This window comes from Capsicum annuum, chromosome 8 (genome assembly GCF_002878395.1).
Source record: "Capsicum annuum cultivar UCD-10X-F1 chromosome 8, UCD10Xv1.1, whole genome shotgun sequence".
NCBI classification, from domain to species: Eukaryota; Viridiplantae; Streptophyta; class Magnoliopsida; order Solanales; family Solanaceae; genus Capsicum; species Capsicum annuum.
The window spans coordinates 173,043,694-173,056,686 of record NC_061118.1 but is presented as its reverse complement, the minus strand read 5'-3'; the positions used below and the strand labels follow the sequence as shown (position 1 = coordinate 173,056,686).

General features: G+C 36.2%; 1 protein-coding gene across 1 annotated transcript; it reads left to right on the top strand.

Moving 5' to 3' along the window:
• Positions 1 to 3,028: 3,028 nt before the first annotated feature.
• LOC107840620 (nuclear intron maturase 1, mitochondrial) lies at positions 3,029 to 6,486 on the top strand. The gene has a single exon (XM_016684537.2). The coding sequence runs from the start codon at positions 3,524 to 3,526 to the stop codon at positions 5,588 to 5,590; it is 2,067 nt and encodes a 688-aa protein (XP_016540023.2). The 5' UTR covers positions 3,029 to 3,523; the 3' UTR covers positions 5,591 to 6,486.
• Positions 6,487 to 12,993: the final 6,507 nt, after the last annotated feature.

Genomic DNA, 12,993 nt, shown 5'->3' with positions numbered 1-12,993 from the left:
TCCGACAATTCTGTTATTTAAATTCATCAAAGCCCATCGTTCTATACAGTTCACAGGAAATGTTGCAGATTACGAATCAAATTCTTTTTTGCAAACTCTTGTTTTTTGAATCATCAGTATGAATAAACATTAACGAGTATATACTCAACACAGTAGGTAATTAAATCTTATAAACTAAACATTAACGGGTATAAACTCAACGCAGTAGGGTAATTAAGAAAATGTTCATACAAGACAATGGAGTTCAATCTTATCTAATCATCATATAGGAGGCCGGCGAGCAAGACGAGTCGTGATCTGTGACGGGACGATAGCTTCACTGCTGTGTAGTTGTCTTGTTGTTAACTTGCCAGTATGGATGTGATAGCTGCAGAAATAAGATGTCCCACCGGCTATCTTGTTTCTCCGAACAAAGAACAGAAGATACTTGTGAACACAAACGGCCGTATACGTAACATCAATCCGTTGCAAGAATGACGGCATGAGCCTGATGATTTGTTTTGTTTGAGCCCATTTTAGTCTTTTGTAGTCTTGTAGAACCAAGACGTGCAGCTCATCCTTTACTATTTCAGCAAATGAGAGATGACCATTCCAATCTAAGAGATTAACAGTAGTCAAGAAGCCTTTAGGAAAAGTAGTATGACCAATATAGCCATCATTCTCCATATCCAAGATATCAACTTCTGTATCAACATCAATATCATCATCATCCTGAGAAATGCAATGAGCGACTGATCTCCCCTCCCCCCAAAAAACCTGAATTTTCTTCCTCTTGCTATTTTGGGGACATTGATCAACACTTTTCCAACAATAATTAGTATTTGAAGAACTTGATAAGCGAGTGATCGGTGATCATCATCATCATGTTGATGAACGACGACGACGGAGAGCAACTTGACAGCTTGGATAGAGGGAACAAAGTCCATGCCGATGCACAAATAGGGAGTTGGTCGGCTGGGGATTTCAAACTGTTGTATATGCGGTATGTGGGAGGAGAAGCTCTAACGGATTTCATGAGATTTGAGAGATGTCTACTCAGTGATATTAGGGTGAAATAATCATCATCTGGGTGGGGTTGGAATCAGGATGTAGAAGGAGGGTATTCCAAAGCTTGCGATTAAGAAATTTGAATCTGTGAAGATCCTTAAGGGGCAGGTAGCTCAAGATGTCCAATATGATTTCATCTGGAAACTCCTCCTGCTCCTTCCTCGAGCAATTTTCATTCCTCTTCAACGATTCCATCTTTGCTTTGCTATAGATGAAGAGAAAACTGCATGCCGGCTATACATACAATAGTAATATTTATGAATAGGTTTTTGCCAAGGACTCCAAATCCAAACAACAATAGGCAAATAGAAATTAAATTCTCTTATTCCTTTCATTAGGTGTCAATCTCAACTATTTTAAATTATGAACTCCCTCTTTTGAGTAGGAATAGGAATAGGAATGAGAAAAAAAAATAATTAGGAAATATTGTGTATGCGAATATAGACATAACAAACAAATTAAAATCATGAATTTGAATTTGTGCGTTCTTCCGGATGTTTAAACATCTTGAGCTACGTACGTGCCCCATAACATAAGTGTTTGATGAGATTGAAATTAGTTAATTGCAAGCTTTGGAAAACCCTATTTCTACACCCTAATTTCACCTACCTTCGCATTCGGCATATTTTCTAGTCATCACGTGAAGGCTAAAATTCTTCTTTACAATTGATTTGATGTATAACTTCTTTAGATTTGGTAATTTGAATCCTAACGAGTATCTGCGGTCAAAATTTTTACTGCAAATTTATTACCTTTGACATTTTATGCCCAAAAAGAATTATCTTTCTTTCAAATGTTCACACTAGTTCTAGAATCTTGTCAAATTTAACAAGAATCTCACACTTTCCATGCATCTCCAGGTTCCCTTACCTGCTTTTGCTTGATAGGAAAAATAAATAAATACTTATATTGTTTTTGGTGTAGAGAAGAAAGTAGTTATGATCCATTTTGATTTATCTGTGAGGGTACATCTATAATAACGGTCAAGCAATGCAATGTTAGCAATGGTCAACTCATTACCATTGTGTTATGATCGAGATCTAAAACTGAATTGCAGAAATTAACTACACAATATTAATTTGGGAATTTTCTGATAAATGGAAAAATGAACAAATGGAACTCTAAAATAAGGTATGGAAAACTACAATTAATGGAAACTATTTGAATGATTTGCCATAGTGACGAAACCCGTATAATGAGATGAGCAGAGAATTTAAAAAGAGACAGAAGAGAAGAGAAAAAAGAGTGCAAGATATTAGAGAAGAAATAAGAGGTGAGAGTGAAATATATCTAAAATTCAGTTATGCCCTTCTTTCCCCTCCGAAGAGTGTATATAACCACCTTTCCACGTGGCATTATCAAGACTCTTGCGATTCTTTTAAACTTGAGTACTCTCGATCCTTTATTCCCAATCTCGTGTGTTTCTATTTGCTTTTTTATTCCCGACTTCGAATTCAAACAATTAGCATTTGATCACTGTTAATGAGATCATAACACATTACTGGTCATCTGGCATAAAAAACATTAGTTCTTGTAACTTGTAAGCAAGTTGAAGGAGGTCTAGTCAATCATTCTAGGCCTATGTAAGGCCTTTTTGTTATCCTACATCAATGGAACCAAATCTCAATCAAGTAGTTGGCCATTGTTGTCCAAACTTGTACACTCAAATAACGAGGAAGTCAAAGCTAATGAACTTGACAATGTTGATGTAGTTCTGTGCTTGCTTCTCAGTCATAACAAGACTAATAATACTCAATGCACTGTTTGTCTAGGAAAATAGTTGATTAGGGATAAATAGATTCGAGTCATTAGGGAAGACAATTAAAATTAATAATTTAATTATAGACACTGGCCTACCATTACACTTATTAATTATATAGGTGTAAGTGTAATTATGGATATATAATTAAACATGAACTTGAGTTCACCTTCCAAAAAGGTGAGGGATGGAATAACTAGCTATTGAGCAGCGAACAATATTTTTTTTTTCATTAAAAAAAAAATAGTGAAAATTGAATCTTTATTAGTGATTTTTATTTTATAGAGACGAAAGAATCTTGATAACTGCATATGCGTGAAGGACTCTTTTATCTTCAATTTCATACAAATAGTAGAAGAAACCCCATGACGATATTATAAAGTGACTTTGATTTGTATTAAGCAATTATTTAGGCGATGTTTGTGCTAGAGACTACAAAAATCTTGACAACTCTGTTGCCATATCTTTAAATAAAATTTATTATTTTAATAATACATGATAAGCCATTATACAAAAAAAAAAATTAAATTAAATGCTACTAACATACTTCATAGATCTTCAAGTTTTTTTTATCATAATGAAGGTGTGTCAATTTATCCACGTGCTAAAGGAAGCCATGAATTTATTTGCCTGATTTTTATTAGTCTATAACTTCATTGATATTATATTGTTTATTACTAGTATAGTAGTACATGCGTAACTTGCCAAGGCATCGCAATGTCAGTGAGAACAAAAATCAAACACCTCCCGTGCACCAAATCCCTCCACCGTATCTCCCGCCTCCGCCACCGCCACTGCCACCTCAACGGAAACGGCAATTCGATTCCAGCAGAAGACCCTCATTCGCTCCTCAAGGAAGATCCATTGGAAATCCTTTCTAATCTGTGGATCAAAACTTTTTCTCAACCCCAAAATCCCTTCACTAACCTCACTGGTTTTCTCTCAAAACTCGATCTCTGGGTCCTCGCTTACCAACGCACATATGCTCATTTCACTGGTTCTTTCCCGCCTCGGAATGCTCTCCAATCCCACGTACTATCCGACCTCTTATCCCTCCGCAATACAGTCATCCGTGGGAACTTCCTTTGGCATACAAAAATCCGCCAAATTATTCGTGGCCCTAATGAAGTACCCATTACAGACCAGCTCTCCAGGCGTCAGCTCCAATCTATACTCACATCCAAAACGCCGCCGTTTCAGGATTTTGTGGTACAGCAAGCTTTACTTATGATATTTGAACCCATTTTTGAGCCTAGGTTTTCATCAAAATCACATGCTTTTCGTCCTGGTAGGAATCCCCATACTGTTATTAGGACCATTAGAAGTAATTTTGCTGGTTATTTGTGGTTTCTCAAAGCTGATATTAGCGAGGTTCTTGATAATGTTGATGTTGATGTCGTTATGGCTAGTCTCGAAAAAGCTATTAAGGATAAGAAAGTGTTGAGCTTGGTAAAATCGGGGTTGAAAGCGAGTCGGCAGGGTGAAGGAGACGAAGATGAAAAGGATTGCAGGAAGAGAAAGAAGGGGCAGACAAAAAAGAGGATTTTAAATGAGAATGAGCCGAGGCCGGACCCTTATTGGTTGAGGACATTCTTTGATTTTGCTCCGCAGGAGGCTGCCAAGATACCCAATTATGGTGGTTGTGGAATTCTTAGTCCTTTGTTGGCTAATGTATGTCTTAATGAGCTTGATCATATGATGGAACAGAAAACAGTTGAATTTTTTAGGCCGTGTGAGCGAGACACAATATGGAAATACTCTATGGATGATGGTTGTCATAACCCTGCTTGGCCTGAGTTTGTTCCTTCGAGTGGAAAAGACAAGACGAGGAAGATGGACTTTATTAGGTATGGGGGTCATTTCTTGGTTGGGATTCGAGGGCCTAGACAAGATGCCGTGGAAACGAGGAAAGAGATAATCGAATTTTGTGAGAAGATTTTGGGGGTCAGGTTGGACAATTCAAAAATAGAGATTGAGCATATTTCTAGGGGAATTCAGTTCCTGGATCATATTATTTGTCGTCGTGTTATTTATCCAACTCTGCGTTACACAGCCAGTGGTGGTAATATAGTGAGTGAGAATGGTGTAGGGACTCTGCTTTCAGTCTCTGCTAGCTTGCAACAATGTATTCGCCAGTTTCGAAAGCTCAAGCTTGTGAAAGGTGATAGGGATCCAGAGCCACTGCCTTGCACACCAATGCTTTACTCTGGTCAAGCTCATACCAATTCTCAAATGAACAAATTCCTTGAGACAATGGCTGATTGGTTTAGATATGCAGATAATAGGAGAAAAGTTGTTGGCTTTTGTGCATATGTGGTTCGGAGCTCTCTTGCTAAGTTATATGCTGCCAGGTATAGGCTGAAATCTCGTGCAAAGGTTTATAAGATTGCCTCGCGTGATTTGAGCCGTCCATTGAGGGAGCACACCAATAATTCTGCACCTGAGTATTCAGATCTTTTGAGGATGGGACTTGTTGATGCTATTGAAGGTGTTCAGTTTTCCCACATGTCTTCAATCCCGTCATGTGATTACACTCCATTCCCGAGGAATTGGATCCCTGATCATGAGAAGGTGTTGCATGAGTATATCAACTTACAGGAGCCCAAGGTTTTCTACCAGCTGCACAAGTCAGTTAAACAACATGGAATATGTTTACCTCAAGATGAGATATCTCATATTGTTTGGCAGTATAAGACACTTGGGGTGCGGAGCTTGTCACAGAAGTTATGTGGTGACAAAGGGATGGAAAATGCTTATGAGAAAGTAATGGTGGCATCATCATGAACGTGGCATGAGATGTGAAAGTTTAACAACATATATTGCTATTGATGGTGCCAACTGACTTCTTGTTTTTCTGAAGCCAGATGGTCAATGTCTATCTTGTGTTGGATAATATTAAAGTTGGAAGTTGACCTTATTTCACAATCCCCGAGAGCAGATTAAGCTTGATTACAGTGAACAGATGGCTTTATAAAGCTTTTCCAATGTTGTCTCACATTTAATGGGCATGTCGTTTACCAGAGCGGCACGAGCAACAATAGTAGGCTTCAAGTTGGTCTGAGGCACAATTTTGAGTCCATGGAAAGGTTTACTGCCAAATCCTTGAAGGTGTATGGGGAGTTTTTGCAACGCATTGAAGAGGATAATCTGGATTGAATTGCATGAGAAATTGTTATTGCATTACCTTGAAAAAGTTATGCCTTCTGTTGCAGGTTATTGAACTTCCAGAGGGGGACAATGTGAAATGGAGCAACAGAAACTTTGTAAGCTTTCTCTGCTCTTGCTTTAGCAGCATCAGCTTGATCAGTTTCAGTTGTGAAGTGGGGTTTATTTATCTGATGTACTGATGTGCCTGTAACTGTAGCGTCAAAGAAATTTAAAATTGTGATGTTTGTATTACTCCGAATATTTCTGTCTTGTGCTGAGGATGTTGACAACGGAAGAGGGGTGTCATTTGATTTTTTTTTTTTTAAAAGGGCAGCCCACTGAAGCTATCGCTATGCACGGTGTCCGGGGAAGGGTCCCATCACAAGGGTGTATTGTACGCAGCCTTACTTGCATTTCTGCCAGGGGTGTCATTTGATTAAAGGCCTAAAATTCTTCTCCCTGTAGCTTAATCCTGTACTTGAATTTTGAGATTGTCAACTAGAATTATTTGATCAACTGTTTTTGCTTGTTAAGACATATTCCAATTTCTCTTTCCACATACTAATTTCCTGGAGGCAATATAGTGATGAAGCAGCTTCTCAACACTTCAATCAAAAATAATATAGACGCCTTCCAGCAGGAAAACTAGAAGAACAGTTGGCAGCTGGCCCTTGATCAAAGAGTTTTCAATCTTCTTGTTGTCAATAGGAAGGGATACGTAGCACAAACATCGTCTGAGTGGTAGCTTGATACAAATCAAAGTCATGTTACAGTATTGTCCTGTGGAGTTGCTTCCACTTTTTTTACGAAATTGTACATAAAAGTGCCATTTTTTGCAAATCATCCGTGTTTTGGAAAAGAGGGTGTCATTGCATTAAGATGGGCTTTTCTTTACTTGAAGGGCAGGGTGCCATTTATGGATGCAGAGATTCGATATTCATTTTGTCTCTAACGACAACAGCACTCTCAAACATATAGTTATCTAACATGCACTAGAATTGCTTAACTCGATCGTGGGGGAATTAATTAAAGAAGAAAAAAGAGTAGGTGGTGTTTATGTAATGGTAGAAGGCATGCCACAGAGATCGCCTAGAATAACAAGTTGCTTGTTAGATCTAGATCCAAGTCAAGTCCTATTCTCTAGTACCCCTAGTTTTATATATTTGAAAAAGAAAGCCAGAGAAGAAGCTGTAACTTGAGAAAGAATTGGACCTTACAATCTCAACTTCAACAAGAAAAAACAAATGGCTCCCTCACCTTTGAGATCAAAAACCACCCTAAAGCATGCTCGTTCTAGCAGTTTTCCCTCTATATCTCCTCACCCTATTGTCTCTCAATTCGATGAACATACGAAGACGGAACATGGATGACATCTCTAGCTACCTAACCTCTAGAAAGAAGTCCAAGAAGATGATCCAAAAGCTTTTTAAAAGTCTGAAGAGTATGATGAAAGAAAATAGCTTTGCATCAAAAAAGCCGTTGGAGAATTGCAGGATGTCCTGTCAGTCACTCTAGGACTATTTAAGGCCTTGTTGTTCTATGTCAATGGAACAGGATCTCAATCAAGTAGTCGGTCATTGTTGTCTTGTCCAAGGTTATGCACTCGAAAAAAGAGGAAATTGAATTCAATGGAATTTGACAATGTTGATGCTGCTTTGTGCTCTAAAACTTGCAAATTCAATGAATAGCAGAATCAGTTGCGAGAAATGGAGGCAACCATTGATGTTCTTAAAGATGGCCTTGAATGCTTCTTCAGGCGCTTAATCAAAACTAGAGTATCCCTCCTTAATATTTTGAATCACTAGCCATCCCAAAATACAATTTTGTACTACAGTACACTTATTCATTTTATAATCATATACATCAAAATGAAACACACAACATCAAGTTCATGTTTTTACTGCTACAAATATCTCTCGTTTTTGAGTTTACTTTTTGTCTACGCTTTTTATACTAGGCATGGCGTCAAGTTCCAAATTAGTGTGACGCCGAAAAAGGGAACTGTATAATGTAATTGAGAGCAAGTAGCTAGTTATCGAAACAAAAGAGCAGACAAGCTTACCAAATTAAGCGTGCACAAATGCATGGTTTATTTCGGGGATAAATACATTAAAGATTTCACAAAAATCAACATTGACAAACACAAGGCTGAAGTTATTGAGAGCAATAATAATGAAACATCTCCTCTGCCCAATATTTCTATGCCATTCTCAGAAGACATTAGAAATATTAGGCAGAGGAAGTGTTTGATTATCCAGTAGATGTGCTTTGATTAATGTTGATTGAAAATGTACCATCTTTTACAAAAATTCTGTCCTTCCCTACTCGTTCAAGTGATCATTCTTGAGTAAATTATAGGGATATGTTCGCTATGAGCTGTGAAATTAAAGAAGAGTACTAGGAGGTTGCTGAATGCATGTTGATATTGTTAACTAAATGCATTTGTTGTATTCAGGTACACGAAATCTATATTTTCGCAACACTACTTCAACAAAAGTTTAAAAATAAATCAAGAACACTTATTAAGTTATCCAACACCTTCAACACAAGGTCAAAATGATCTTTTAAAGAAGTGTGTTTTCAATTACTTAAATAAAAATAAATAAAGTAGAAAAAAGCCAAGTCCTCCGAATTCACGGAGTGTCCTTAAGGAAATAATTTCCCTCAAGTACCTGAGGTTAGCGGAATTTTCCTCCCAGGATAAAATGGTTTCACAACCAGAATGTAGCGGTACCTCAAACTTTCTGGTTTTCTTCGAACTCATTCAATGGGAGATGAACACACAAAGTTTTTAGAAGTAAGAAAATATTTTTCTTATGCAGAAATTTTTCATGTTAAACCTGCGGAAAAAATACAGGTTTATATAGCCATAAAGTGCCCCTTCCGGAAGGTGGCAGTGGTTTATCCGAAAAGGTGTATCCTTTGGAAGAGTCATGTTTGTTCATTCGCAACATTGTGTCTTTTTTCTGAACAAACACAACTATCCGAACAATCATTCATTTTCCAAAATAATGTGTCTTTTCCTCAAAGGGTTGTGTCCCTCCATTTTTAATTTACACCAATTGAACTCAAAAATCTCCCACGTGAATGAGGAATGACTATTCTTTGTAAAATCTTGCGGACAAGTTTGTGATTATCAAGCAAAGACTGATTGCATCTGGATCAGTGGGTTTTCCTTTGAACTTTCCGTAGTGAACATGCATCGGATTCATTCGATCAATCGGTAGATTTGATATCTTTGAACCGTCGAGCTTTAATGTGCACCCAGACAACACATGTCACACAACCAGCCTTTTAATGTTTATGGTTCTCATGATTTTGTTCCTTTCAGCCATGAACACGTCCCAATCTCATGAGGGCTTAGAGAATAGGCCTTTACTAACATTCTCTTTGAAGCGGCTTTGACTTTACCCTCACATAGGTGATTTCTAAACGTTTAATCCTGTAGATTAAACTATTTGGTCAAATCTACCAAATTTAGATAATCATTAAAAGATTTCACACCAGAAGTCTTATCCTTGTTTACTTAGCATTATTGTCTATATTATGAGAATGGGTTGAGTATATTGGTAATGTTGAAGTTGTGTTTGATCTCCTTGAAACTAGTTCTTGGGATCTCCAGTCTGCTAGGTAAAGTTACAGCCATGTTGACTTGTTTTAGACTGTAAACCCATTCTCTTGGATGTCCTCTCAACTCCTTCTCTAAACAGGCCTTTTGTGAGTGGATCCGACACATTATCCTTTGATTTTACGCAGTTAACAGCGATAATTTCACTAGAGAGAAGTTCTCTAACAATATTATGTCTCCTTCTTATGTGACGAGATTTACCATTGTACATCATGCTCCCTGCCCTACCTATTGTCGCTTAGCTATTGCAGTGTATACATATTGGTGCCATTGGTTTGAGCCAATAAGAAATATATTCTAAGAAATTCTGGTGTCATTCTGCTTCTTTACCGGCTTTATCTAATGCGATAAATTCTGATTCCATTATAGAGCGAGCAATACATGTCTGTTTGGATGATTTTCAAGAGATCGCTCCTCAATCGATAGTAAGTACATATCCACTCATGAATTTCACTTCGTCTGATCCGGTGATCCAATTTACATCACTATATCCTTCAAGTACCGCAGGATATTTATTATATACAAATCATAGCCTTTAGTGTATTTAAGATACCCTTAAACTCTCTTAATTGCCATCCAATGAGTTTTATTAGGATTATTCGTGTACCGACTCAACTTACTAATAGCACATTCTATGTCTGATCGTGTATAATTCATGATATACATTAAACATTTCAACACTCTATCTTACGCCAACAGTGAGTCACTTTCACCTTCATTCTTTTGAAGTGCAAAACTCATGTTTAATGGAGTCTTGGCACTATCAGATTCCAATTACTTGAATTTGTCAAGTACCTTTTCAATGTAATGAGATTATGACAATGTCAATCCTTGGGGAGAGTTCTATGAATTCTTATTCCTAAGATCACATCCACAACTCCAAGGTATTTCATATTAAACTTGTTCTCGAGCAGTCGTTTCGTAGCATTTATGTCAATGTCTCTAATGATGATCAACATGTCATCAACATACAAACAAACAAAGACTTGGGTATTATATAAGTCGCAGCTATTATATCTAAAGGTAGCGATATAAATAGTAAATGGGACAACAATAAAAGAACATCAGAAATTTACTTTGTTTTCTGCCCACAAAATTTCTATTACAAATTTATTACCTTTGACATTTCATGCCAATGAAGAATCATCCTTCTTTCAAATGTTTGCAATAGAATCTTTTCAAAATTAACAAGAATCTCACACGTTCCATGCATCTCCAGGTTGCCTTGTCTGCTTTTGTTTGAAAGAGAAAAAATACTAGTCTTTGTTTTTGGCGTAGAGAAGAAATATTAACTTTGACTAACTAAACAAAGTGGTTAATTTTCGCAGAAACTTGATTTTGTAAAAGTATTAACTTTAATTTGCGATATTATTTATTTATTTATTATTTTTGAAGACTTTAAGATGACATTTATTTATTCAAGTGAAAATTAGTCCTATTTAACTTAAAGAATTTTTCTTTAAAAAGGTTGAACTAAACCCCATTCATTTATCAATTTAAGGGGAAGATTATATCTTTTGAATATCGTTTTTAATAACAGAAATCTACATCTTTAAAAATATCAATTTAAATAAATTATGAAGTTTGACATATTAGTGAAAATGTTTTGATTGATTTTTTTTTAGCAAAAAAATTGATTTTAGGTTGATGAGAATTTATTTTTGACCTAAATAAATCAATTTAACTCATTTATAAAATAAATGCCATTTTTATTCTCAAAGGTTTATTCTCAGGAAAAAAAACATAAAGAGATTAGTTTTATTAATCCAAGAATTTAGCCTACAATAAAGAAAAATATAAAGATAAAATAAAAATGACAATTCAGGAGATAACCTTTTCCCATTTGACAACTAACACAAATGACCGAAAAAAAAAAAAAAACAGTAGGTTTTTGTATTCCAACTAGTGATATTAATACACTTACTTGCTATCTAAAACTTCTAAATACTTAGAATTTGAATGCCAAGCCTGGCATGCCAAACATCACTAGAACTAACACTCCTCCTCCTGTCTGTGCTGTTGTCAATGCTAGTGGATTGTTGCCTTCCAATACATAGATATCTCCCCTTCTAGATCTCTTGGCCAGCTGCTTCCCTGTTTTCTTGTCCTTTACATCAGAAGTTAATACATCAAACTAAATTGTACAATAATTGTATTTGTTTAGCTTGCTTACTGATATAATAGTTTCTTCTTAAGTTGAGGAACAACTAGTACCTCTTTTAGTTTTAAGCCAGATACACTACCACTATCAATGTGTGTAATAATGAGTCCATTTCTATTTCCAACTACTATCTTATCAGATCCTTTGTAAGGTATTAGATCAGATAATTTACCTAAAGAGGTTGTCATATGAGGAGTACTTGCTCCAGAATCCACATAGACTGCATTGTCTACATTATTGGGACCATTTAAGTTGACAGATGCTAAGGCTTGAGGCAAGTCATCTTCAGCTTGGTATGAAAAATTCCATCTATAGAAGAATTTAAGTACATTGTGGTTCTGACAAGCAACATAGTCATGCTTCTCTTTTGAGGGATTTGCAGTGTTTTGAATAGGCTGCTGGTTAGAGCTTTGTCCAACTGCTCTAAAACTCCCGCTTCTTGAGTTGTAGTTCATGTTTCCTCTACCCCTATAGGAGTTCCCTCTATCCCTATGGTTGTTTTGCTTGCCATGATTGATCTGTTGAGCAGTGAAAGCAGTGTTGTGGTTGACTTGTTGAGGTTCTTCTCCCTCATCTTCCCTAAGATCGAAACCTCTCAAAGCATTAACTAATACCAAGCATGACAGTAATTGGTATATAGCCTTAAGTTTTGGGAAATAATTTGAAGGAAATAAGTAATTAATGTTAAGGATAAAATGTGAGAAAAATATTTTTGATATGCTGAAGTACACAAGTAAATTTTTAATATAGTGGATAAATAAAAATGAATAGATGGAGTAATTAACTACATGCATGAATTCGATCAAATGTACTAGACAGTGCACATTGCATGAAAGTAGACTAGTTCCCTATGAGTTGGAACAAACAATAAAATGCACATAGCAAGAATTAAATTAGCTGGCAGTAGTTGCTATAAATTCATTTAGTTAACAATATTAACGTACATTCAGCAAACTGCTAGCTAGCACTCTTCTTCTTTAATTTCATAGCTCATAGCTAACATATCCCTATAATTTACTCAAGAATGATAACTTGAAAGAGTAGGGAAGGAGAGAATTTTTGTAAAAGATGGTACATATTCAATCAACATTAATCAAAGCACATCTACTTGATCATCAAACACTTCCTCTGCCTAATATTTCTAATGTCTTCTGAGAATGGCATAGAAATATTGGGCAGAGGAGATGTTTCGTTATTATTGCTCTCAATAACTTCAGCCTTGTGTTTGTCAATGTTGATTTTTGTGAAATC

Bases quoted from the DNA above. Each gene is read 5' to 3' on its own strand.
- LOC107840620 (XM_016684537.2), top strand. From the start codon at position 3,524: ATGTCAGTGAGAACAAAAATCAAACACCTCCCGTGCACCAAATCCCTC.